The sequence below is a fragment of the Branchiostoma belcheri genome, unplaced genomic scaffold, assembly GCF_001625305.1.
Source record: "Branchiostoma belcheri isolate BF01 breed outbred unplaced genomic scaffold, Haploidv18h27 scaffold46, whole genome shotgun sequence".
NCBI classification, from domain to species: Eukaryota; Metazoa; Chordata; class Leptocardii; order Amphioxiformes; family Branchiostomatidae; genus Branchiostoma; species Branchiostoma belcheri.
The window spans coordinates 638,924-666,329 of record NW_017804087.1 but is presented as its reverse complement, the minus strand read 5'-3'; the positions used below and the strand labels follow the sequence as shown (position 1 = coordinate 666,329).

The 27,406-nt window shown below is 40.8% G+C and overlaps 1 protein-coding gene across 1 annotated transcript in view; it reads right to left on the bottom strand.

The window, feature by feature from the left end:
* LOC109479009 (neurobeachin-like protein 1) overlaps positions 1 to 24,805 on the bottom strand; it is a 34,100-nt gene extending 9,295 nt beyond the window's left edge. Inside the window, exons 1-46 of the mRNA XM_019780853.1 lie at positions 24,635 to 24,805; positions 23,388 to 23,479; positions 22,331 to 22,492; positions 21,978 to 22,059; positions 21,639 to 21,763; positions 21,371 to 21,444; positions 21,041 to 21,129; positions 20,458 to 20,496; positions 19,325 to 19,495; positions 18,193 to 18,248; positions 17,374 to 17,421; positions 16,231 to 16,301; positions 16,018 to 16,124; positions 15,610 to 15,693; positions 15,269 to 15,367; positions 14,898 to 15,073; positions 14,470 to 14,537; positions 14,223 to 14,326; positions 13,948 to 14,049; positions 13,570 to 13,703; positions 13,275 to 13,407; positions 12,871 to 12,990; positions 12,409 to 12,694; positions 11,764 to 11,939; positions 11,243 to 11,432; positions 10,961 to 11,094; positions 10,416 to 10,572; positions 9,905 to 10,007; positions 9,618 to 9,768; positions 9,070 to 9,225; positions 8,558 to 8,726; positions 8,263 to 8,351; positions 7,400 to 8,087; positions 6,997 to 7,121; positions 6,684 to 6,816; positions 5,216 to 5,322; positions 4,646 to 4,780; positions 4,057 to 4,177; positions 3,617 to 3,801; positions 3,026 to 3,175; positions 2,567 to 2,724; positions 2,027 to 2,077; positions 1,326 to 1,450; positions 890 to 1,010; positions 394 to 542; positions 69 to 205 (exon numbers count right to left, since the gene is read on the bottom strand). Coding sequence (XP_019636412.1) covers positions 69 to 205; positions 394 to 542; positions 890 to 1,010; positions 1,326 to 1,450; positions 2,027 to 2,077; positions 2,567 to 2,724; positions 3,026 to 3,175; positions 3,617 to 3,801; positions 4,057 to 4,177; positions 4,646 to 4,780; positions 5,216 to 5,322; positions 6,684 to 6,816; positions 6,997 to 7,121; positions 7,400 to 8,087; positions 8,263 to 8,351; positions 8,558 to 8,726; positions 9,070 to 9,225; positions 9,618 to 9,768; positions 9,905 to 10,007; positions 10,416 to 10,572; positions 10,961 to 11,094; positions 11,243 to 11,432; positions 11,764 to 11,939; positions 12,409 to 12,694; positions 12,871 to 12,990; positions 13,275 to 13,407; positions 13,570 to 13,703; positions 13,948 to 14,049; positions 14,223 to 14,326; positions 14,470 to 14,537; positions 14,898 to 15,073; positions 15,269 to 15,367; positions 15,610 to 15,693; positions 16,018 to 16,124; positions 16,231 to 16,301; positions 17,374 to 17,421; positions 18,193 to 18,248; positions 19,325 to 19,495; positions 20,458 to 20,496; positions 21,041 to 21,129; positions 21,371 to 21,444; positions 21,639 to 21,763; positions 21,978 to 22,059; positions 22,331 to 22,492; positions 23,388 to 23,479; positions 24,635 to 24,685 — 6,183 coding nt within the window. The 5' untranslated portion in view covers positions 24,686 to 24,805. The remainder of the gene's footprint in view (positions 1 to 68; positions 206 to 393; positions 543 to 889; positions 1,011 to 1,325; positions 1,451 to 2,026; positions 2,078 to 2,566; positions 2,725 to 3,025; positions 3,176 to 3,616; positions 3,802 to 4,056; positions 4,178 to 4,645; positions 4,781 to 5,215; positions 5,323 to 6,683; positions 6,817 to 6,996; positions 7,122 to 7,399; positions 8,088 to 8,262; positions 8,352 to 8,557; positions 8,727 to 9,069; positions 9,226 to 9,617; positions 9,769 to 9,904; positions 10,008 to 10,415; positions 10,573 to 10,960; positions 11,095 to 11,242; positions 11,433 to 11,763; positions 11,940 to 12,408; positions 12,695 to 12,870; positions 12,991 to 13,274; positions 13,408 to 13,569; positions 13,704 to 13,947; positions 14,050 to 14,222; positions 14,327 to 14,469; positions 14,538 to 14,897; positions 15,074 to 15,268; positions 15,368 to 15,609; positions 15,694 to 16,017; positions 16,125 to 16,230; positions 16,302 to 17,373; positions 17,422 to 18,192; positions 18,249 to 19,324; positions 19,496 to 20,457; positions 20,497 to 21,040; positions 21,130 to 21,370; positions 21,445 to 21,638; positions 21,764 to 21,977; positions 22,060 to 22,330; positions 22,493 to 23,387; positions 23,480 to 24,634) is intronic.
* Between the last annotated feature and the right edge of the window lie 2,601 nt (positions 24,806 to 27,406).

Below are 27,406 nucleotides of genomic sequence, written 5' to 3'. Positions count from 1 at the left end.
ATGCATTGCAGTTTTGTATCTCTAGCAATTGATAGCATCAATATGAAGACAAACAGAGACATACAAACCTTGTTGTCTACAAAGTTTAAGAAGTAGTTGGTTTGGTCCACTAGGAACAGCTCGATAGCTGACCTCCTCAGGTTGTATCTCCTCAGATGCACTTCTCGGAGCTGAGACACCGACCACTTAAAGTCCTGTCCTAATCCTAGGAACAGAAGGAAACCAAGGGTTCTGGTTTCTATTCCCATCTAGGATCATAATTTCATGCAATTCCAATAAATTGAAATTGAAACAGAATGGTCAGAGTTGCTAAATGTTTATTAGATTTTTCTTATACACAATGCTAAATGAAATCAAGACTTCAACATCTAAAAAATGAAGCCCATGTGCTACCTTCCTCCTTGTTGGGGCTGCAGTCATAGAAGTAAACATGTGAGTTGGTGATCTCTAGTCTCCCCTCCAGAACATTCATGATGGTCACCAGGCTGCACTCTGCCTGTAGTTTCTGCTTCTCCTTCTGAGAGGCCTCACTGGGCTGGGTTCTAGACAAAAGAAAACACAAGATGTTTTGCCAACTTGATTTTAAGAAGACTTAGTCATCTATACATGTACATGGCTATGGATATGACTGTGACTCAGTTGTCCAAAAGAAGCAATCACAAGATAGAAACTGTAACTCAGTTGTCCAAAAGGACCAATCACAACACATGCAGAAACTGTAACTCAGTTGTCCAAAAGGACCAATCATAACACAGGAACTGTAACTCAGTTGTCCAAAAGGACCAATCACAAAACAGAAACTGTAACTCAGTTGTCCAAAAGGACCAATCATAACACAGAAACTGTAACTCAGTTGTCCAAAAGGACCAATCAGAACTTCCCAACTGACATGTTAGTGCTGAGTTCGTTCCAGTCATCGTCTCCCAGCTTGTCCTCCTCCATGATCTGGACCAGAGCCTCTTTAGTCACGGCCAGTAGAGGGTCCTTCCCTGGGCTGGACACTGACAGACCTAGAGACATGGACAGAAGAAAGGGTTGATTTTTCATAGGAAAGCTATCCAAACTGAGAACATTGTATGCTAAGGCTTGCTAACATAAAATCTAGAAGGTTCTGGGTTCAAATCCCTAGCAGGCCCCTAATGTTGTGCCCTTGTGAAAGGCATTTTACCCCAGGCCTATATACAATTTTTTCACTTAAGCTAGCTTTGAGAGATGTAAAGCTGGTGGTCCCACTTTGGTGGTCCATTTGAGGACAGTCATACCTCAAGCATGTTAAAGATCCCACTGCACTTACCATGAAAAGACCTTAGCCTCAAAAGACTTACCTTGGTTATCTCTGAGCATGCTGGCTTCAGTGTGACAGTCAAAGTTGTAGTTTGGCATGAGTTTGGGCCGCATTCGGGAGAAGTTCTCCAGAGGACACAGCTTCCAATGCATGGTGTTTGGGTTCCTGTGTAAATACACATCCATGGCTATTAGATCTATTAAGTGTTCAGCTATTGTTTCCTTGGGAAAACATGATATTTTGTTAAATGTTACCTTTAATGGCTTTGACTTGACACAGAGTAAAATGTGGTAAAGATGGCTGTTTCTCTAAAGAGTTAGAGGCTAAACAACAAGGCATGGCCAAAGTCTAAGACATGTACAAATGATGTACAATGTGACATGGAACACCAACCAATTTACAGTATTATTATGAATGGCTTTGTATTTCTGGAACCTCAACAGCAGTTGTTCTAAGACAATTTTCAACATCTACCAACTGTTAAGAAAAACAGGTTCCTGTGAGACGTTATCCTCTAAAACACATTGGTAACAGTAAATATGATGCATACCATGTACAATTTCATATGTATTGTCAGTATTGTTAGATTAAAAATCTTTAATATGTCCTTTTACAAGTTTTAGTGATCATGAACAGTACAAACCAACTTCTGGAAAGGAACATTGCCCTCAATGAAATACAAGGGAAAGCAAAACATTTTTCCAACTTGTTCTGCTTTTGTCCTGTTTCTATTTTACTCACCAGCCCAGTTTAGAACCTCTCCTTTTGTCAGCTGCAGGGTCCAGGGGTGGTCTGATGATGGGCAGATTTTGGGGTAAAAGTTGAGTTTTTAACTTCAGGAAAAGCACATGAAATGTAACCCAAATGGTAAATATCTTTTCAAACTGTGAGTGACAAAAATAAAACATTCTGACTTGTGATTTTATTAATCTTTTAATTCTGTTCAGAATTAGTGGGCTGAATGGTTATGGAACGGAGCTGCTGATTGGATGAGCTGAGCAGCTAATGGTTGAAGGAAAGGCCTGCTGATTGGAGCAGGAAAATAGCTGCTGAATTGTGAAGGATCAGAGCAGCTGATTGGATAAGGACCAGAGCGGCTGATTGGTTGAGGACCAGAGCTGCTGATTGGTTGAGGACAAGCTGCTTCTGATTGGCTGAGAACAAGCTGGTGCTGATTGATTGTATTGCAAAGCAGCTGATTGGTTGACTCAGATTCAAGACTGTTGCACAGAGCAAGGGCTTCAGACTTTAAGACTGTTTGACATACAGAAAAGCTCAAACCTGTCAGTCCAAGGGCCACGTTCCCCTGTAAAGAATCTCTTATTGGCTCTCCATTGGGCGAGAGCAGCAGAGTGTTGGTTTCTGAGGCGCTTCAGTACAACCCTGTATCTGGCATGTTCCTCTGCTGCCTTCCTGTTGTACACATCTACGATTTGTCTCTGTAAGGAACCAAAACAATTCATTGTATTACAGGCAGCAAAATCTTTGCATGTTCCTAGCATTAGTCAAAGAAACTGCAGCTTGAAGTTATCCCTTTGAGTGCTTGAAGAGTGATGCAGATAGTTCTGGATAGTCCAGGCATATCCAGAACCATGCCTGGAGCAAATCTATGAAACATGAAAAATTATCAAGAACCATGCTTGAGCATAATCCCTAACCCTAACCCATTCGGGCATACATAGCAGTAGATATGCATGGTTCTGGATACGATACTCCTGACATGAATGACTGTTGGCCCACCTCAAACCTGAGCTTGCTCTCTCCCCTCTCCCTGTCCCTGTTGTGGATGTTCATCATCATCCCATCGTGACACGCCTTCCAGAAGTGGAACATCTTCGCTCCGAAGGCACCGTAGTGGTCCACCTCGTACTGCTGCATTCTGGGTAACACCTACGGAACAATTCCAAGAGCAACACAGCATTTCAACTAAATGTCTTTCAATGGCAAAACACCCTAAACCATTCTTTTTTCCCTTTTCCTTTTATGAGTTCAAGTTTAACTGTAGGTTTCATTTTCAATCTCTCCAAGTCAGCCCAGGTTCATAATCGAAACTGGGGGACAGTTCTAGCAAACTATGGGGGGGGGGTTAGGGACAAATTTTGGATTTTCAAGCCTTCAAAAATGCAATTTCCCACATTTTGAGAGGCAAATCATGGGGCTGAAAGTGATTGTTGGTGGTCCTTTGGACGTTTTTATGTTTTTACCCAAGATTTTTGTCACTATTGTCTGTCTGTACGTTGACAGATTGGTCTAGAAATTTTTCTGTCAGATGCCACAAAGTTCCTGTAATGCACAGAAAAACAGGCTGGCTAGAGCCTGTTCCAGGTGTACCTGTTTTCCTATGAAGCTCCTCCACTCCTTAGACTGAGAATATTGCTGGAAGTCCTCGAAGAAGCTGGGGCTGTTCTCCCTGGCGGGGAGGTGTGGGAGGTACTGCTGCATGCCCAGCTCCTGGTAACACTTGTCCAGCAGGGCGCGCACCAGCGGGATCAGGAACGAGTACGCATCACTGTGGTCTGTGGGAGGGGGGCAGGGGTGGGGAAATGTTACTCAGTCTGGTAATCTGTGTTTCAAGTTCATGGTTGAAAAAATTCTATAGTACTTCATGGTGAAGAGGTCATCACAAAAATAAACATCTAGAAAGACAACATTTGCAAAGCAAATGCATAATGGCGACTTGGACAATAGTTCTGAATATGTCAGAAACAAAGGATCAAAGAGTAGTCCACTTCTATGAACGAGGAAACCCTGTAAAAGAGTGTAAGGCTCACTTTCTATAGACTTGATCATGGCCTGGTCCAGAGAGCCCAGGATGTAGCAGGCTTCCTCAGTGGAGTGCAGAGGGCGGGAATGTAGCAGTGTGTGCAGCTTGGCTGAGGCTGTGGCACAGACCTATAACAAGACAAGTCACGTTCAAACAAGGTTCAACATCTTTCATCCAGTATTTAGCTTGTATACATATATGTGTTGTTATACGTTATTACCTTTGCCAAAAAGGTTGGTATGTTTCCGGTTACTTTTGTATGACTGTTTGTGTAGGTGTGTTCATACACAGAATTACTTGAGGAGTTGAATGATATTTGGTAAGTAGGCAGGTGTGGGCAAAAGGAAGGTCAAGTTCGATTATGGACCGCCTAACAGCTTTCTTTTGTAGTAGTCCACTGTATTCTGCTGCTGCAGTAGCTACATTCTTTTGTACTGCAGCAAAAAGTCTGATCTCATATTGAGGACATGTCCATAATTTTTTAAATGGTAGATATGTGTAGCTCTTGGTCTGGTAAAAAAGCAGGATAGGTTTGGTCCCCCTAGCAGCTGTTTTATAACTGCGGGAGTAGCAAATCTACAACATTAAGAACATACGTCGTTATTGTCTTGCCCTGCAAACCCCAGCAGAAGCCTGATGCCGATCTGTGCCATGTCTTCCCACTCACTGTCCCCAGGGATGGGCTCCCACACAGCCAGGGTGTCCAACAGACCCATCACTCCTTCTACCATCTGGAACAGACACACAGTTAGTAACTTCTAGGTATGGAAGTCTTGTTTTAAGTGGTTGAGCTGTGAGTTTGGGAGTCTGGGAAAACAGTTCCACAGACAGAGTAGGATGCGCAAGGGAGGAAGATTGACAGGCAGAGTGGTAGAGGATCAAAAGGTCAGACAGAGGAAACAGGTTGAATGGGAAGGATTCTAGCAGGAATATTGGTGGTCACATGGGGCAGGAAGCTGAGGAAGTCTAAACTCCCTTACCAATACATAAAGAACGACATTGATAGGGAAAGGGAAACATATGATGCCCACTTTGGGACCATTATTACATTCATTTCAGTAAAGAAATACTGTATCATAACAATATCTATTAAATCAAAAGAAGACAATATTGCTGAACGAGAATCTTCCTTTATTCATTCATTCATTCATTCCTTGCCCACCCACCTTCTCACTCCATGCGTCTGCCCCCTTCTCACTGTGGTTGATGAGGAAGTCCTGAACCAGCTTCATCAGCTCCATGGCGTTCTCTAGGTAGGAATAGCTGGCAGGTCCTGTAGGTAGGAAAAAGTATGTATTATACATGCAAAACTGCAAAATACAACCAAAGTGGAAGTTTAAAAATTCACAGTAAATAGGCCAGGATTCAAACCTTAGATTCAAGATGCAGGATTTTTAAAGCAGTAGGCCATTGCATACTAAATGCACATGTACTTAATCAGTCTACAGTATCATGGTATGGTACATGTACATGTACATGTATTACAACAAGTGAACAAAGCACTTAATACTAGACTAAGTATGCAACAAGGCACTATCTGACCACAGGCAGTGCCACCCTACCTCATAGGCTTGCCATGTAGACAAGGATAAGACTTATATGAAAAATAAAACACATCTACTAGACTATGCTAAAACTAATACAATGCCTAGTAGCAAATAGAGTCATACTGACTGAGATATAGACTGACAAGAGCACAATAGAAGAAAGCAGCTAACACCTGCACCACATATACGAGGAACTAACTCAGAGTTGATGGAAAAAACATAGCCGCAGCAATTCTATCTAGATCCCAACCCTAATAACCATTGCGTAGCATGCATACAAGTAGTCCAGTGGTTAGTGACCCTGTCTTGGGACCAAGAAATTTCAACCTTCACTCATCACCACCACCGAACCAGTAAGATGCCACGGAGGCAAAAATCTTCCTACCCGAGAGCCTCTTTCTAAGGCGACGTGTATTGGAACGACTCATCTGACCTGGGCCCCACCATGATCCTGAGCCTGCTAAAAAGGAATTTTGGTACACTTGAGGTACGGCTCTCCTCAAACACAGGACCTCCAGCTTTACGTCCAAACCAGGAGGACATCCCTAGCCGAGGCTAGGTACTCATTTTAACTCCAGTTCAGTGAGAAAATAGGTGTAAAGTGACTAAGGTAAACATTGCCAGGGATTTGAACCCAGAATCTTCAGATTCTACGGAAGTCACTCAATACCACACCAAAAACCGTAACCACAAGACCACCTTAGCCCAACTTGCCACCTCTACACCATAGCAATTAGCTGTACAATCCGGAACAAATTTGTTCCTAAGCATGGAATGCACCAGGCATGACCTATGCCCCAAGGATGCATGGAACACCAACATCAATTGCAATATTAAGAAGTAAGGTGCTATAATGATTAACTTTGCTTGACAACCTGTCAGAAGACTTAAGTGATGTTTATTACACCAAAGATGGAGACACTACAGAGACAATCAACTCTCTCTATATCTAGCTGGACAAGGCTAACAAAGGGTACAGTGGGCATGGGGGACTACATTCTAATCTAAAACTGCAGGAATCACCAAGCAATTTCAGGAGACAAATGGTCCATTTGGTAAGGCACTGATAATGTTCATTTAGACTTACCAGCTTCCTTGACGTCTGATATAGAAGCCTGCAGTCCCAGCTCCAGTAGTTGTCTCTTCAGTTCATACGGAGGGTGGACTAACTCATGGGTCTCAGCAGACTTGTCCAGACATGTGAACACTTGGGCTTTCTCCTGGATAGCAAAACGTTAGAAAATAATGATAGATTAACAAAAGATTTTATTTGTGTGGTGCAACTCAATTATAAGTAAAAACACACACACCCTGGAGTAAAAATGGCCATGCATATACTATATTAGTTTTTCCCTGTACACTTGGTGAGAAGCAAAGATATACTGAAGATCATGTCCAACCTTCCAAGCCTTGTTGTCCGATCCGTCCATGCCTCTCCACAGGATGGAGAAGATGGCATTCAGGACAACATCACACAACTCCTCCTGCATCTCATCTTCTGTCAGGACAACTGAGTTGGCACTGTCTGCAAGACATGAGAAACTGTGTCAGAACAACTGAGTTGGAACTATTCACACATATGCAAGACACAAGAAACTTTGTAAGCCCTGGTGCTAAGTCAGATGTAAAAATATGTTGGCACTACTAGTATTTGTACATGGGTAAACACGCACAGCCCACAAAACCTTGGAACACAAAATCTAACTTGAGTACATTGCAAACATTCAGCTTTTTTTGCAAATTTAGAACATTTGACAGTGTAAAGCATTTTTTATTAAACAAAAAAAATCATCAAATACCTACCTGCCACACTAACCCTACTAGGACTTGAAGGAACGCCTATCGTCCATTGGCTAGTGTCACTCGACGTAACACCACTGTCCGCAAAACTCGCCGTACTCTGATTGCACGACGTATTCCCGCCGGTCGACCAGCCCTCCACGTTCGGCGACTCCAACAAGTCCAACGAAAACTGACTCTCAGACCTGCTTGCGTTTTCGCTATCGTCAAACTGGTCGGTGAGTCTGTCCGTGCCGTTGTTGCTAGAATCGTCCTCCGTGGCGGTATATCCCGTCACATTGGACATGTCGGATATACTGATACCACTGGTGCTTGATGATAAATTCGTCGAAGATACGTTCAGAGACAAGTGACTCATGGACGAGGGGAATGCATCTACAGGCGAAGGTAGCGGGGAACTCGGAAATGATTCTGGCAAGAAGCTTTCCTCCCTCCAGGGGGACCCAGTGGGAGTTATGGGGAGTCCGTTTCCGTTGGAGTTCCCCGGAAGTTGGAGGAAGTCCAGTTCTTTCGTTGGGGAGTCGGAGGAGGTTTTGGATGAGGGGTCGAGGTCAAGGGTTAGGGGACGTGTTTGTGGGGTGGGGTCAGCGAGGGTGTCTTTTATGAGAAATTTGACAAGAGTCTCTTGCCAACCTATCTGCTTGGCACACATCGAAGGGGCACTGGCTCTCGTGTACAGCACTTGGAGAAGCTGTGGACAAAACAAGAGCAAAATTTGATTGTTCATTTGTTTCTACTGTGCTACAGAATGGTTTGAACTGCAAACTTCCTTTTACCTTTTATTGTAAAGGTGCATATGCACCTGTTTTGCCTTCCCTTTCACTTTGTGGAAAATCCCAATAAAGAAATAAAAAATAAACTAGTACCTCTCTTGCAGCCTCCAATTTGATGGTTGTATCTGTCTTGTGCAACAGCTGGAAGATGGACAGCATGGCGTTGTATCCACCAACAGACTCTACAATATAAGAAAGACAGGAGGTGAAAAGATCAGAAACAGGAAACGGGGTGAACAACATTTTTTTAAGAATCTGGTGAGGAGCAGCATGCAAGAGCTAGAGGTCGGCAAGGGGGAATTCAGGAAGCCGAGGATTGAATGCAGATGTCTGAAATCTTTGAATTCTAGTAAAATTTGCATTTTGAAATTTAAGTGCAACTTCTTACCATTTGCTAGCACTACATCCAACAGACTTCTTGTCACGTCACTGGACAGCACCACATTTCTCATGTACATGGTCAGCCCGGCAAATGCCTCGTAATCCGGTCTCAGCAGCCTCAGACGGAGCTTACTGGCCTCATACACTTTGTCAAACTTCAGCAGCTGAGAAAATACCTGAAGAAATAAAATATAATCACTCACTTCACCTTACAGTGTTTCCCATTTTTATGTGAAACTTAAGCACAATGACACAACAAAAACAGATGGCTAGAAAGGAAAACCTGTCCTCGTTCATTCCCTGAAACTGTGTACACCAATACATAGATTTTCCACTAGACTAGGTTTTCACATTGATCTTCCAATCTATATACTAGTAACTTAGTTACTGTGCTCTAACTTGACATCCCAAAGCATTTAACCTTCTCCCAGCTGCCTAACCCTGTAACCAATAGAAAATTGCTATCCACACAGCTGCTTCATTGAGCTAAAGGTTAACAAGTACTGTAGTTGTCCTCACCTTACAAACTCTCTTCCTGACCGTGTCTGTGTACTGTTCCTGTACCAGCAGGGCATACAGTAGCTCAGCTCCCTTGGGTTCATACAGCAGGAGGTACAGCTGGTCCCTGCCTGGGCCCTCCAGCAGGGAGATTAGCATGTCCAGTACCTCACATAGCTGAGGAACATAAAAAGATTTTCATTTGTTATGTTAACCTTCACAGAAGGAAACATGTTGCTTTTGCTCTGTTTCTTCTTCTTCTTAAAACAAAAAGGTCAATGACCCGAACCAGACATCTGTCTCCATGGTAACTGGTATTACATTATGTGGCAAGTTGTAGGGTAGAGATGGAGGGTTTAGTCACTATATATATGTGTGTGTGTGTGTTTGTGTGTTTTCATTTCATAAAGTATGTGTTTGGAAAGCACCAACCAACAATAACCTAGGATTCAGCACCAAGGACAGATATATACTTGCAATGAACATTGATTTATTTGGGTTATGAGTTGTTTAACATCCCTTTTTACCACTTTTGCATCTCAAAACTCAGAACAGCGCCCCCTACCCACCTGACACTCGTCATGCAGTGCACAGATGTAACTGACGATGGCTGACATCTCCTCCTGGTTGATGCCCTTTGACACGTAGTACTTCACCAGCCCGAGGAGCGAGGCTCGGATGGTTTTTACATCATCCTCTGTCAAACCCTCCACTGAGCTCCTGTTGAGATATTGGAACACAAACAAGCATATTTCATGATGTTTGTGCTTGTAGTCAAGAACCCCAGCCACAATAAAACTGTTACAGAATGTTTCTTCCACAAAGTGAAATATGTAAAAGAAGTCCTTTGATTTACCCATAGAATGTTCTGCAAATGTCCAGCATGAAGCGTACTCCATATTTCTTCCTGAACCACTTCCTCTGGTCCTTGATAATGGTAGACAGATATTGGATGTGGCCTGAGGAGAAAAAGACAAGTTACAGCAATAACAAAGAAGTACTGTCTGATAATAGACTGATCCTGACTGTCCATCACAGTTAGCAGTTCAACCAATGAGAGAATGGCAATTAGCAACTCCACCAATGAGACAGTGGCTGCACGATTATTGAATATTATTACATTGCATCATAAATAGGAAATGCGATAACCTTTTCTGGGATCTTTGACCTAGCTTGCTAGCCTGATGTGCCTAGCACGTGGAAATAACTATAGAAACACCAGCAAACACACAAACACCCCAAAACTCCACAATAATATTCAAACTAATATTGCACATTGTTTTGTTTCGTTTTGCATAACAGGTAAGCTGCCTTCAGGCATAACACAACAGTTTTGACATGAAGACAGTAGTAGAGATTTATATTACCTATTCTAACAGGGAATTCACTCCTGCTCCATATTCTGAACTCAAACAGAATGTATTTGTAGCAGGCCTGTAGTAGGTCTGGGTAGGAGGAAGCCACCATCTCCACAAACAGCTGAATAGCCATTAGGACATGTACATCTATCAGCTCTGGTTTAACCTGGGGAGGGAGGAAAGCAAGGAACAGTCAGACACTGGAAGTAGAAGGTAATATACTGTCAATCACAATTAGCAGCTCAACCAATGATAGCATTTCAATTACCAGCTCAACCAATGAGAGAGTGGCTGCATGAAAATCATGGATATTTGCATTTTTATGATTTTATTCTGCATTTCTACGTTATGAGAATGGTGGTACTGTAAATTGTGAATATGCAGCAGTTATATTTTTTGGTAGGAGGGAAATGGAGGTTTCATAATTCTTTAAATTTACACATGAAACAATTCTGTTATACTGTAAGGAAATTTATACACATTCATGGCGTCATGAATTTGCACTGGACATACAGATCACAAGGAAATAAACGTCTTCCATGCAGTACCCCTACCTTTTGCAGCAGTGCACCGACTGTGGCCACCCCTCCTGACTGCAGTAGTTCCTCCTGGTTATGCAACTGTCCATGTAGCATCAGTCTCAGCAGGGTCAGGAATGCAGACACAGGGTTCTGCTCCAACTGGGCATCTGTCACATCAATGCAACATGATTTCCAAGGTAATTGCCACCTCAGAGCTAAAAAAAATGTACAGACTACTCTTTGAATTCAACATACTTCAAATTAGGTCTGCTTCTTAAAAGGGCATGATTTAACTTACCAATAAAACCAACTTACCTGAGGTGACTTTTTGTGGTACCATCACCCAATCATCAACATCCTGGGCATCTGCCATGGTGACACCTACAGCATCTGTGCTCCCATTGGCTGGCTCATGAGACACTGCTCTCAGCTGATTGGCTGCTGCTTTAATCTGCTCCAAGACTGGAAACAGCACCTGGATCCCTCCTATACACTTGATGGAAGCCTGATGATAGATACAAAAATTGGAAAACAATACAATAAGATTAAACATCGAATGGCAACTTTTTAGCCAGTTCTATCTTGATTTACAGAAAATAAACCATGGTAGACTTTCTAGTACTTGTTTCCTTTTAGTCTTTTAATACCTTTTCCTTGCAAGTTATTGTGAAATGAAGAAGAAATGCTGCTATTTGGCCCATTGTAATAAAGTGTGATATGCAAAAATCTTTTACAAATTTTCTATCTTAGTTCTAAGGGGTCATCCATGCACCAATGTTTTCCTGTTTACGCCAGGGGTTAGTCAGATAATGTTTAATGATGTTGAAAAGCCCCACCTTTAAGTCCCATGTGGTACACTGGTGTCCAGTTAGTCTGCCATCCAGACCATTTCCAGACAGGTCAATGCAAACATAGTCTTTACACGCCTTTGCTGTATAGTACAGGACTAGTTTGTCTGCCAGCTGAGTTATGTCTGCATCTTCATGATGAAACAACGCTAGATTGTTTGGACCTGCAAAATAAGATTAACAGCAACATTAACCCTAACATCTACCCCTTTTCTATTTATAAGGGACAGGAACATTTTTCATAATAAAATAAAGTATGAAGATTCATAATGCACAGGAGTCAGTCTACATTAAATGTTTATGTCTGAAATAATACACTTACTTTCAAGTTGGTAGAAGGAAGTTTATTACACCTGAAATTGTTACAAGCTTGCAACATGGATAGATTTTGAAAACTGTCAGACGTTTCAAGTAGCATCCACTACTTTTCATCAGTGACTGAGTCAAAACGTAGTGGATGCTACTTGAAACGTCTATCCAGTTTTAAAAATCTATCCAGTTGCTTGAGTAACAATTTTTTGAATGTGTATCTGGATATGTAACATAATACATGGATACGTAAGGAAGTGTATTAATTAGACAGCTACAAAATGTAAAGAAATAGGTCAACAACAAAACAGTGTGTATTCCCACCTGCCATGAAGAGACCTTTGACTTGTGATGGTTGCAAAGCGTCATAGAACACACACACTGACCCTAACTGCCCCTGCAAGGAAGTAGGGAAACCCCACAGACTGTCCTGGCTCCCTGCTTCTATACTGGACACTGAGGGGTTCTGGGATTGGGAGGAGGGCACCAGGGATGCCGGGAAGGAGAAGGGGAGGGAGGGACCCCGGGAAGGAGCTGTGCTGGAGCTCAAGGGTTTCTGCTGGGAGTTGGTCCGCTGGGTGGAAGAGCCAATTCGGCAACAAGTGAAGGGCTGAAAGACAAAAATTTGAATATCATAACATGCCCAAGAATCTACATATGGAGGGAGCTTGTACAATAAAAAAACCCGACATCAAAAAGGATAACCCAGAATGGGTATCTAGTCTAAAGGGTATGATAAGTAAACTATGCTAAGCTTAATGTGTATCTAACTTATTAAAATATTACCTCAGAAGTGGAGGGGAACTTGAGCTGTGCGTTGATCCTGAGCTGTCCATCCACAAACACAGACAGCTGGCTCTGGGTGAAAGGTCGCCGAGACCCTGCATGGACCACATCTACACAGTGCTGTACAAGAAGAAGAATGATTTTAACGAAAAGTTGTTTTTGGAAGAAGCTTCTTGAACTTTCTAATTCAGGCATGATGCCAAGTTTTGTACACTTTATTTTAGGATGTTGCTCAATTCTTCTTTCACGTAAAAGTTCAAGCCAAATTCCAGAATGCATACCATGTTTGTCATCTAATTTGAATATCTGTGACATTTCCTATGCGCATCCACCACGTGTGCAACCAATAGACCAATGAGAAAATGCCAATTAACAATTTGACCAATGAGCATTCTTGTCTTTACCCAATTGGAGTCGGTGAAGTAGATCCTATCCACTTGTGCAGTCAGATAGTCCTTCTTGTAGCACACAGCGATCACCAGGCTGCCTTCGTTGGTGAAGAAACCCTCAAATCCAGTACCGTTCTCTGTGCAGAAACTGGAAGGGACAGGATATGTCATTTCACAGTTGTTCTACACATTGGTGATATGTCAAAGTTCAAGGTTGTTAAGACATAAACAAAACACATCTTGACATGTGTTAAGCATGGATGGATGGATAGAAAGGAAGGAAGGAAGGAAGGAAGGAAGGGAGAAGTACCTGTACAACTGTCTCCTCTGCTTGCCCCCACTCAGATCCATCCCTTCTCTGTTATCAGGATTGTCCATGCGTACCCAAGCATGTAAGGAGAACCCACTACCAGGCCACTTGTTGATGCAGGGAACCGTGATACCCTGAAATATGGTTCATGTTCAAAACTGTCAAGCTTCTGGAGTAGTGACAGAACTTAGATTAGCTGACACAGAAAAGTCTCATAGTAACTTTTCATTTGCCATTTCGTGCATGCTGACAGACAAATATGACAAAATGGTGGTACAATTCTTCATTCAGCAAAGCCTAGGTTGGTTTGACAGTTCTTGAAAATAATTCAAGGCACAAAGAATTAGTGACCATGTCATTACACCATGTGGCACTTACACTTGTCCTGTGCTGTAGGTCAAAGTAGTGCAGAGCTTCTCTGTTGGTCTCCTTCCTCGCCATTGTACACATTGCCTGGATTACCTCTTGAGTGTACGACATCTGCAAACAAGAAATTAGGGGATTTTAAACTGATGGGAAGTATAGTTGGTCTTCAAGAAAAAACAGACTTGCAACCTTATAATGGTTCAAAGCAACCTTACAAATCCCTTCTTAAAACTCAAAGCCTAACAAATTACATCTACTGTTAAATGATTTTGTGTATGTTTGCAAACCTGTTCCCCGTTGACAGTGTCCCTCATGAGCATGATGAGATGTTTCAATTCCATGGGTGCGATGGAATGACTGCCCAGACATTCCAGTAACTTCAACAGGTGCACTGGGAACACATTTACTCAGTTTTAGGATATTTTATTGGACAATTCATGTACATGTGAATATGTACAAGAAGATTTTTTTTAAAGTATGACCATGGGAAAGATGTCACATATATGTGTGTGTGTGCATGAGTTTAAAACTTACTTATGGCCTCCTTGTTAACTCGTCTTTCTTGTGCTAACACAGTCAGTATCCCTGAAATGACTCCATCTCTGCAAAGTTTGAAAGAGTTAGAAAAACACACTGGTTACTTCTGAAATTCTGATAAAACTAGAAGGTAACAGTTGCAAAGCAAACGCATTGTTTACCTTCACATGGTCTAGCCTAAGAAACTACTGCTCTGTTTATTTTTACTCTAAACATTCATCATACCAGTACCAGCTCTGTCCTGCTACATAATTTGACCCAACACCACAGGGTGTCTGCTACAGCATCAGTTACCATGGAGACAGCCAATTGGTCCAGGTCAATGACCCTACATGTTTGGTGGACTAGAGCAGAAACAGAGTAGAAACAGAGCAAAAACATTATGTTTCCTTCTGCACAATAAAATGGAATACAAAGATCAGTACCTGCAGCAGTGGGCCTTGTTCTCAAAACTGGAGCAGCAGACTTGCCTCAAACTGTCAGTCAGCCATATTTGGAGGTCATGTGACTGGAGCTCAGGCACCCATTGGATGAGGAGTGCAGCAGCCTTGGTGTTGTGTATGTGCTGGGGTGTGCCAGGTTTGAACTCCCCTTCAACCATCTAAACACAGTACAACATTGGTGAGAAAAAGGCTAATGCAAAATGGTATGGTCAAGTGGTCAGTTATTCTAGTAACGGACCACAACACGATGATTATTCACCAGTTCACACTTTCTATGACGTTGTGTTACTGAAAACAGAAACATTTTTTGCCTAGGCCTTACCAGAACCAAGAAAAGGAAAAAAAACTCTCACCATGCCAAGAAACTGGTGCAGTAGCTTCTCTGTGGGCTGGCCAAACTTTCTTAGATGCTCCAGTAGCTCATCATACCCTATAAACTCCTTAAAGGTTTCCTGTGAAGACATAAAAAAGCCATGTATAAGACTCTAACCAAACTCTTAGCAAACTCTAAGCAAAAATGTTAAGATTTTACTTCATCCTATATCTTGTGGGATTTTTAATCATCTCCCTGCTACAGTAGTCTTTTGGGTACTAAATTTGTACTGGTTATAGGGTTAGGTAGCAGGGGGAAGGTTAATAAGAAGCTCAATTCTACTGCAGCCTTTTTACACACATAATCCTGAGTGTAGCTCACCTTTGCAGCAGATGATCCAGCCAAGATTGCAGCCACAGCCTCAATAAATGCAGTTTGGAAAGCACTGGCAGTGTCTTTGGTGACCTGAAAAGTACAAATCATCATACAAATCATCATTTCTTGCCCCTCTCCACTAGAAAATGAGTAAAAAAAACTACAGTTCAGTAAAGTTTTGTAACACTTAATCAATCAGAAATAAATTCAGTACCAAGGACAAGGATACTATCATATGTCATTGAAGTGTTCTAACAATTAATCTATTAGTAACAAATTCAGCACCAAGGACAAGTACATAATCTTAAAATATGTCATTGAAGTTTTCTAAAACTTAATCTATCAGTAATAAATTCAGCACCAAGGACAAGTACATAATCATACGTCTTGTTACACCTAGCCTTACAGTATTACCTTAACATTTTTAAGCAGCAGCATGAGGTTTTCAAAACAGTTGGCCCCCAGGAAGATGGCCTGTAGAGCCGCCCTGTCACGACAATCCAACATCGCTGGGATGATAACTGTAGGGACAAGATAATTCACATCACAGATATAATCAGAACATCTTCTCTTTTACTCCTCAACTGTCACAACAGATAACAGACCCAATGTCATGACAGGCCTTACCTAACATTTTGGTCTGAAGTTCCACTTCTTTTTCTGTCTTCCCAGCTGCTGGCTTGTCTTCTGTTTGTGATCTGTGACAGAATTATAACAGATTGTTTTAAAAAATAAACATTTATATACCTAAATAGAAACTTTTTTCAAAAATCAGGTCTTGCCTATTTTTGTCTGTGGAAAAAATTTAGTCAACCAAAGAAATTGACCAGATTCTATCAGACTCTGAGATTTACATCAAGAAAGTTATTCAATGAACAGATTTGAATAAAGATACTCTTGTACTACACATATTTCAATGAATGTATCATCAACCAAGACAACAAACCAACACAGCAACAGCAACAAAAAAATAGCCATACATGTGTTTGCCGGTAATTTTAACAATTACCAGTGCAGCGCATTCCTTTTTTTGCAACTACATGTACACCACAATGTACATTGCACCTACACTGCAATATCTTGAGTTGCATGTTTGCAAGTCGCATGTTTGAAAGTCATACAATTAATCATTACACAATCATTACAGTATAATTACTTACTAAAGAAAGTAAAACAAATTGTACAAAATTGCTAATATGATTGGGAATTTCTGTCCCATGCTTCATATGAAATTACTATGATGAAATAATAATACCCCATCCACTCTTAACTGGTAAACTGCACTGCACTAGAATTCAAATTATTTCTTAAACATCTCTGGAAGTTCATTTCTTAACTCATGAATGTTTGATAGACATTGTGGTGGAAATCATACCTAGGTGACATCAGGCCAATTCTAAACTTTCTAAAATTCTAGACATTCTAAACCCTGCTTTTTACTTTTGTAACTCGTTCAAAACATAGAAATTCTAAATCTAGGTGACTGTATAGATGACTACTAGCAAATGAGCAAAAATTAGAAAACATTGCTTCGGCTACAAGGCACTAAGTGCAGCCAATCAAATTCAAGAACAGTTCTACTCGCAGCCAATCAAATTCAAGAACAGTTCTACTAGCAGCCAATGGAATTCAAGGGCAGTACTAGTTGCAACCTTGTCAAGGACATGCAAGCGGGGCAAGGCTAGGAAAAAAATGGAACAAAAATGAACAGGCGGCGGCGAATCTGGCAGCTGCAGTACACATGTACATGTATAGGGGGCGTACACACACCTCAACCACTGGGACATTCCTGTGTGTTTACCAGGGAAGGCCTGTAAGCTACAGAGATGATAGAATGTGTGACAGCATGGCCAAAGTCAAGGTGATAACAGTGTCAGTTTTCATACAATAAAGCTGGTGTACATGGATTGTAAGTTGGTGGCAGAAGTGGGATTCTTTTATTCAGTTTGAATCAGAAACAATTGCTTTGTGGTGTCATGAACCATGAATGATGATGGTGCTTCAGAATCTACAAAATGTCATATGTTTCAAGACAATGCACAGTGTGAAATACATGTCTACGGTAAGTCTAAACTTGATAACAACTGAAACCATAATCTATTATCAAAGACATTCAAGTAAGTGACAAAAAACTTTGCCAATGCTGCAATGTTGAACGTCAAGCTCCTTTGGGTTAATTGAGTGTCATTTGAACGAGTGGTTATTTCTGCAAGACTGGCAAAGATGTGTTTGAACACAGAAAAGATTATTTTATGTCACCAGTAGTAAGCTAGTTCGTAATTCACATACACAGTGGTGTGATGTTTGACTGGTGACTAAGCACATGCACACAACACAGGATGTGACAGAAAGCCAAGAAAGCTTGTTTCAGAACCAGCAAAAAACAACTTCAAAATGCATGTTTGCACTAAAAAATTGTTTGGGGGAAAAATTTTTGGATCCATCTAGATCTCTTCATTGTTATCATAATCTCTTCATATATTAAATTGTCTTCTGTACCTATCTTTATTGTCTTCATATATAATAAACTAAAACAAACCCATAGTACATATCAGATGAACTTTACAATACAAAATACATTAAACTTACCCTTTGTTAAGGAGTTGCAAGAAGCCTTCAAGAATGGAACTCACTTCAACTTGTCTCTGTAGAAAAAAAGTGAAAATGTCTTTCAAATACAATAATGTTACTCCTTGCATCTAGTGATCTTGTGTAATGTCTAATAAATAAACACTACAAATCTTCATTCAATGAACTACAATCAGATTTAAATGGATTTCCTTTGACAAGGAATAGAAAAGCCTACTATTGCTACTAAACGGATATATTCTACAACAGTAAGTAGTTCTTATACTTGTAGAATAGTTACATGTAAGGCTATTTTGTGTAGAAAAAAGGTCACACCTCCTAACAGTACAAAACCTAAGAGGACTCACCATACTACTAACTGACACATACATCCTGGTAGCATGCTTTTGTGAGACAAGTGCAACCAGTGAGAACAGAGACAATAAGCCAATTCACGGTTGAACTGTGCATATGTGAGGTCAAAGATAAAGACCCCCTAACTTTTCAGTAAACAGTTCTCATCTAGAACATTAATAGAAGTCCAGACTTGTTTTGTTTATATCTCAGGGGCCTTCACCTTTGACATATAGTCTGCAATGCATCACACTGACCAAGCACAGTTTAAACTGTGAACCAGCCTATACAGGGAATATTATGCAGTGAGACAAAGATACATGAATATTAAGGGAAAGAAGTGCAGCAGAGATCTTCTATTTCTCTACAAAATAAAGACGTTTTTAAATAGTTGGACGTCTTGGACAGTTGAAATTTCAAAGTGATCTCAAGCCAGTTCAGCTCACTAAAGAGCTAATCTTCCACTGATTGAGACAGAGAAGACAGACACTATGTATCTACAGGTCCATCGTAACACAGAAATTGCCCTAGCTCCTTTCAAAAAGTACAATAAACAGTGGACCTTAGCTTAATAACGTCTTGTCCTAAGGACTGCAACCCCTTTATAGTAGTGCGTATGTTGGAAGAGCGACAACACACAAAAGCAAGGACAACAACAACAACAGGATTCAAACTAACAACCTCTAGATAGGCAGGATCACTAACCACTTGACTATGCATGTGACAAGATTTCAATGTGTGCAGAACTAATTTTCAGAATTTGATAGACAAAACTCTTAAAATATCTCAAGATCTTTACCTGCTCAGGACTTGAGGCATGGACAGTGTGCACCATCTTCACCAGGCACTTCAAGGCCAGGTCAGTGAACTCCAGGTCGTCGCCCTCTGGTTGCCAGGCGGGGCTGCCTGACGACAGGATGGTGAACAAGACTTCCAGGGATGCAGGGGACACTGCCAGCAAGGCATTGTTCTGTAGTAGGGAGAATTGTGGCAAATTTTTATTATACTGTTGTTGTTTTTTTCTGTTACTGTAAATCTATTAACTTTCCCAGTGGTTTTATTTCACAGTATTAGAGAAAAGGATGTTTTGACAGTACATGTATTCTAAATTCACAGTTGAAATAATTCTGTAGTGTAGTAGTACTTCATTGGAAACACCCAATCACTGCTACTGCAAAAATAAAACCACAGTGAACATTCCTACTATTGAGACTTGAGAGGACTATCTTGTAGCAACATTTTACACAGTTATGAGAACAAAATACAAAAGCCACAAAGTGTCTATCATTTCCAACAATATGGGATGTCAGTTGTGCCTTCCTGCCCAATTCTATATATATTGGAGAAATAAGAGTTAGTACTATAGAATGCATAACATCAAGTCTAAAACCTACATAATATACAAGATACAAGTCTCCTGAATTTCTCCACTGTGCCACCTTACCCACCCACCTCCGTAAGTGAATAGACTGATCCTGACTGCCCATCGCAATTAGCAGTTCAACCAATGGCAGCATGGCAATTAGCAACTTGACCAATCAGAAACTCTTCTCCATGGTGACAGAGAATTTTGAGCTCCTATTGGACTGATTTTCATAGTGGCAAAGAATCCTGCGACCCTATTGGTAGTTCTAGGTTCTCTCAAGATAGAGTTCTATGGTCACAAGCTCTCAGAATGGAGGCAAATAAACACCTAAAAGCGATAAGTTGTATAACACAGGCTAAGGAATGCTACCTTCACTCAGAGTTTTGTTCTTTCCACTCAATTTGTAGATAATAAACAAAAGGCAGTGTGGCAAAATAAAGAAATGTCAAGACATGTGTAGTGTGCAGCATATGCATGCAGTGTCATGCCTTTAAGTATGTGCATGCAGGAAAAAATGTACAAAATGTTAGTAGAGGGTATCAGGGGGACAAATCAGGACAATGTACCTCCAGCTTGCCTGTAAAATAAGCTTGCCAAATCAAATTCTGGAAAGGAATGGGACAACAGTCAGGAATACAGTGGTACACAAAGACTAGAAAAAGAGGTTCAGCTATGGTGTGGGGAACATAACTACTAAGTGGGGACTATGAAAAAATGTTGAGCCTAAATAAATATTCAAGAAAGATATGTCATTTCAAATGATGGTGCTTTTAATGTTGTGCCCAAGCTAAAAGCTGTGGTAACTCAACTGTTGCAAGGCTTCTCTTGCTTTCAATCTTATTATACATGTGGACACAGTCAACTACTTCCTGAATTCCTCCGAACACTGCCCACTTACTCCCACCTGGTGCATGCTGGGTCACCTTCACGCTTACCCTACCTGTCAATCGAGTAGTAACCAAATCTCCGCCCACTCTCCCTGCAGCCATGTCTGCTGGACAAGCATACACACAAACCCACAGACAAACCCATTCAAAATAACACAATTAACTGCAGGCGAGAGAATCCTGTTAAAATCACCACAGCTACCCAGCTAAGTACCCAGGGTACTTTCTAAACTTGTCAATAGACACTTGTTAAATCACTTACCTGTGACCCAGCCATAATGGCACCAAACATATGCAGCAGTCGAGACTTGATCTCAATGCTCAGGCAAGACTCGTATCTATGCAAGCAGTCTGGAAAAAAAAATAAAGTGCACACTTGTATGATACACACTTCAAATTGTGAAGTAGGTTATTCACGAAAATGAATAGATTTTAATCCAAATAACAATTATAAAAACTTTGGGATAATGTCTACATCAGTAAAATAGTGACAAAATACTTAGATAATCTTTTAAAGAAACTAAATTGAGGATAACACACTTTTCTACTTTAAGTTGTACTAGAGGAAATAACATAGATTATAGAAACTTACCATAGAAAAATGGAATGACTTCTACATTAAGAAGAGCTGGTCTAAACTTCTGCCTAGAAATATCAACTTTCATTCTGAAAAAAAAAGTAACCACATTCACATTACATTGTATGTTTTGACATATTTCCTTATCAATAACCTCTATAAGAGAGCAAAAAGACATTGATTTATACTAGGTACTACATAGTAAGTCAATATTGACCGAAGGAGGCATTATGTCACCATAAACACTTTAGGTTAGGTCATCAAATATTATATTTTGACTTACCCTAGTAACTCATGTCTCCAGTTGTGGTAGGGGTCATACAGGCACTCACAGAAGTGGATGGCATGGTGGAGAAATGTCTCAAAACAGGCAATCTCACCACTCTGGGCAATGTTCCTCTGTGTAAACTGTAGGGAAAAACATCATCATGTTCAGTTTAACAATGCTGAAATTCTTTTCTGTTTACCTATCAATGTGCATACTGTTGCATGCTAAACATAGTAGCACTAGTTTTTGTATCTCTTAATTTTGTTTGATATTCTATGTATAAATAAATCTAGTACCCGTGTGATGACAATGCTTTACCCTGTATGATTTAAGCTTTCAGAAGTTAATTCTCACCTCTTGTACCAGTTCTGCAGCAATAGTGATGATGTAGCCTACATAAGAACAGGAGGCCACCAGATCTACATTGTCATGGTTCCTGTAGATGTAGAAATGTAGAATAAACTCATGATCAATGCTAATTCACGCAGATGCATTGTAAGGTCCCAGGAAGTTAGTTCAAAGGTCCCAGAAAAGCTTATCTCATTTCCTGTCTCAATTCCCTGCTATATGCATGACTGTTGCCTTATGGGAGCCAATGGAAAAATGCATACTGACAGAATCAGCCCAAAATTTACATCAATAACAAATAAAACAAAATATTGACAAAAAATTGTCACAAAGGAATGATTGATTTGTTAAGTACTGACCTACAAATGATGATGAGACACTTGGTAAGCGTTTCTGCATACTGCACTGTTTCGGCGGTAACCTGCTGGGTACAGGTGTCCCTGGCCTGCAGCAGCTGTCGGGACAGCACCTGGAGCAGGCTGTCAGGCAGCCGTGTCAGGTGCGGCCCAGATGCCTGCACCCTGCGGACAGACAGGAAGTCAGATCATGAATTTTACTGTAAAGTCACAAAACCATTATGTTATATTTCATCTTTAGATTTTTACTACAGGGTCAAATTTTCAATACACATATGTAGTTAAAAAAACAACTTTTTTTGGCTTACCGGAATTTATATGCCTTTCTTTGATGATGCCTTCAAACCCAAAGTGCAGCTACTTCGTGATTTTTTTTAGATTTCTCTAAACAATGGTGACTATGGATAGCCTACACCACAGTGGATATAATGCACATGATATGAAAAAAAAAGCAAATCAGGTTTTGCATAATTGCAAACCCATAAATAGACCAAGCAGTTGGTCCACAGTTTTGTAATTCAGGAAGGGAATTTTGTGGCATTTTGCATGAGAACTGCAATGACTTTATACCTCCCCCTTCCCCCAAAAAATGTTTTGGACCAGTCCTGACAGACAGGTCAGGTGGGGACCATATGCCACCACTCCAAGGTACAGAAGGAATTCCATCTATTGCACATAGTTTGTGCTGTCAGCAGGCCAAGTTTGCACACAATACTGGCATTCAAAGACATTGCAAGGGCCAAGACACACACACACACACATATACTGTAAGTGCATTTAATTTTGTGATGGTTGTATTTTGTGTCATTTAAAAAAAAACTGATATAAAACTGATTTGAAGATTTTAAAATTCTTACATTACCTAATGATTAATTCATTGATTGATTCATTCATTCATTCATACACCTCCATTTCAAAAGTCTCTCATATTCTCTCTTCTACTCCCTAATATCCTAGACATACATGTAGGCTGGAGTTACATAATAATATGGGCACAGACAGGTTATGTTATATGGACATGCGAGACCTTAAAGTGTTACAGCAAAACAGTATCACTTACCCTTCTTTTGGTTGCTTGAATTCCAAGTCTATGAGATCACCATATTGTGCCACAAAGGCGTCTATGTACTGTCGGAAGAACCGGTCATCATTCTGGAATTAAATAACATATGTTAGAGCTGGTATGGTCTGATTTTACTGGTTTAACCTTCCTCTTCTTTTTAAATGGAGTACTACAGTATTTTGTAAAAATTACTTAGGGATAGAAAAGAAAGATTTCAGAGTTCTGTGAAAATTTTGAAAGAAATGAATATGTACAAACTTTTCAAATGAGTAAATTTAGATTTATAAATTACACTTTGGCTAGGGAACACGGCACTTGATCTTTGCCCTAAGCACACAGTCCTTAGACTGGTTTATAACTCTTGCACTAAGTTGCAGTTTATTGATCTTCTTAGTACATGTATTTACACAATGCTGCTGTTTTGAAAAACTACCTTGAGCCCTTAGATTGACCAGGAAAAATTGTAGGGAGAAGGACCAGGAAAATTAAAAGAAACTGTGCAGCCATGAAATATAACGATATTTCCTTCTACCATCTGCTTGGAGATTGTGAGATCATTGGTGAGAGATCACGAGACTAAACATGATCTTATCTCCAAGCAGATATTGGGGGTAAAATCGTAACATCGTCTTTCAACTGTGGAGTCAGAAAACGTTACAATGTTATGTTCAAACATCTGTTTGGAGATTTTAGTTTATTGAATTGAGATCACGGGACCTTTGTTGACATTTTGTCGGCTCCCCTTGTGGCACAGACGGGCGGGATATTGTTTGTTTTGGGGCGGAAACACGCTGAGTACGGGGCGGGGCACCACAGGCGACCCGTAGCGCCGCAAACCGGTAATGCACACAAAACAACAGGACGCTAATGTAATCAAGTCAGCTACAAATCACTGACGACGTTATATTATTCCGTATAGCCTGGCGAAAAAAAAACTAAGTAGGACCAAGGAGATGATTTTAAACTCCTTGGTAGGAGATAGCTAGAGAGCATCCAAGAGTAAAACAACCACAGCGAAAATTTTGCTGATATATATCTTTAAATATCGCGGTATACAGATTTATCTTGTGAAACGTACACGATATCTTAGTGATCATTTAAAAATTAACCAATAGACAGTAGTATAAGCAGGCAATATAGAATATATGGTGGAAATAAATGTCGCCATATAAAAGTAGAAAATCTCTAAAAACTTCCACAAACTATGAGGAAGACCGAGAAAAAGAGCTCGCTCTCACACATACCTTGCACGTAAACAGCATCCAAAGCTGGAACAGATCTTCGTGAGCAGCCATTCTAACTATTCTGATAGGAAGATTCCGCCACCCGATTCAAATAAGAGAAGAAAAACGAAAATTCGGACGAGAAAAATGAGAAATTCCTCAAGTTACCGCCGCCATGTTGGCAGGAAGTTCAACCTTTGACCTCCTGTTGGAAGGGTCCATTGTGCCAGGAGGGACAAAAGTTATAACTTTATTGGGCAATCCACTATGAATGAATGGACTAAACATTGCTCTTCATAATATTGGCAAAAATCATAGAGCAAGTCAATATACGAGATCTTGATCGCCCTACGAAGAAGTGTACGAAGAAGTGCAGTACGCAATCATCCTCTATATGACACTCATTTGAAACTCCTTTGTTTTTATGCTGAAAGCGCACCTAGAGTGAAAGTAGTGTCCCAACATGTGGCAACATTCCCGGAAATAGTCAATTTGGTGAATTTGTGAATATATTCAGTCAAATAATGGTCAAATTGCATTATGTGTTCGCTGTAGGTTTTTTTTCACAAGTTTTCTATCTGCTCATAGAATGGTAAAACTGGTACAAGTGTGATATGTATCAGTAGACAGACGTGACAAAATTGTCATTTGACACATCATCTGTAGGTTTCAGGCATGATGAAATAAATCGTATCGAGTGGAAACCTAATGTTGTGTTGGTTTATATTTCTTTGGTAATTAGGTTGGTGTTGATGTGAAGCAATAAACTGAATGAAGGAACAAATGAATGAAAAAAATGAAAGGTGTTCCTAGCCTATGCCTAAGTCTTGTATCAAGATGGTAAGTATGCACATGCTTCGCTCCCAGAAATATTAATGTCGATGCACTTTACAGACATATCGCTGGAGAGCGCTACTGCATGGTCTACTTGGTAAAGCTCAACACACACCCCACTACTGAGTACTGGAGTACTGCTGTACGTTCTAAGTTAGCAGGAAGAAACGACGTCTAAAAAAGAGTAAAAATACCCGTATCTAATTCCTAGCAGGCGTATGGAGATTCTAAACTCAATGCTAGACGGTTGTGCGTGAGTTAACTTCAGTATTTTGTACCAATACACGGTTCATCACAAAGACTAAGGCCAGTGTGCAACTGCCCTGCGTCAGCCACAGGTAAATGGGACCCTGCAGTTTGCAGACGAATCGCTAGAGGCCACTGCTACACGGTCCACCAGTCAGTCAGGTAGTGTCAATACGTTTCACCGACGTCATGACGCTTTGTAGTCAAGGGAACGATTATTTCATACTCTAAGGTCAGCACCAGTTAAAATTCGATCCTTCTGAATCCTTCTGAATCGCCGCAAAGGCAGGCTTGTTCCAGGCTACAAGATCCTTCTGAAAGGCCGCACGATTAAACCTGTTCCAAATGTTAACTGGTGCTGACCTTGGTGCTGATCGTATTTTCTACCACTGCACTGTTGTAATTCGCTGCGTAATTCGTCTGCGCGACTATATCCGTTTTCATCCCGTTTTTTGGGTGTCCCTTACGCTTGTCTGCTCTCTTAACTCGGTGCAAGGAAGGTTGGTAGTCCACTAATCCGTCCACCGATCCACTAATGTCACGCACAAAACACAACCGGGCCGCCATGTTTGTTTACAAGTTCGGTGATGCTTTTGCAGTTTCAAAGGAGTCTCATATAGGGGATGATTGCGTTCTGCACTTCTTCGTAAACTTCTTCGTAGGACAATCAAGATCTCCTACATTGTCCAAAAGAAACTAAAATTTGTAAGAATTGGAACAATATAAACTCACGAGTAAGAAAAGGGGTGTGCAAGGGTTGATTCTCAGCGAAATATTCCACGATACCGGAATTCGTTAAACCTACATTTTAGCCCCTGATGTGGAAACCTGGGTGGTTGCGTGATTACATCATACTAAAAACCATCTCGTCCGTGGCAATATTGCCGAAAAGCGCTACCGAAATGACTTTTTCCGCTTATGTTTCACCATTGTATGTTTTAGGTGTTGTTACGGTTATCACTATGGTTAGAATGAAGTTATGATTAGGGTTTGGAGTCGGAAACAGGTGTCCCCTCACAGCAAAAACCTCCTGACGTCGGTGAAACGTATTGACAGTACCTGGCAGGTGGACGGTGTAGCAGTGGCCTCTACCGATTTGTCTGCAAATTGCAAGGCCATATTTACCTGTGGCCGACGTAACCATGACGTAACTGTTGCAGGGCAGCTGGCCTTTGACTTTCTGATGAATCTTGTATTGGTACCAAATACTGAAGTAACTCACGCACAACCGTCTAGCGTTGAGTTTAGAATCTCCATACAAACAGATACGGGTATTTTTAAACTCTTTTTAGACGTCGTTTCAGGCCTGCTAACCTACAACGTACAGCAGTACTGGAGTGTGTTGAGCAGCTTGAGCACGACTTAGGCGATCCGCTAAGGATTCTTAACTCAACGCTAGACGGTTGTGAGTGAGTAACCGTAACCGTAACCGTAGCAGTGTAGTTGCACATTGGCCCTTGTGATTGACCGTATGGCGGTACAAAATACTAAATTTACTCACTCACAACCGTCTAGTGTTTTGTTAAGAATCCTTACCAAGGTCAGCACCAGTGAACATTTGGAACAGACTTGACCATGCGGCCTTTCAGAAGGATCTCGTAGCCTGGAACAAGCCTACCTTTGCGGCGATTCAGAAGGATTTTAGAAGGATCGAATTTTAACTGGTGCTGACCTTGGTGCTGATCAAGAGGCATGGGGCAGATGTTAATGGTG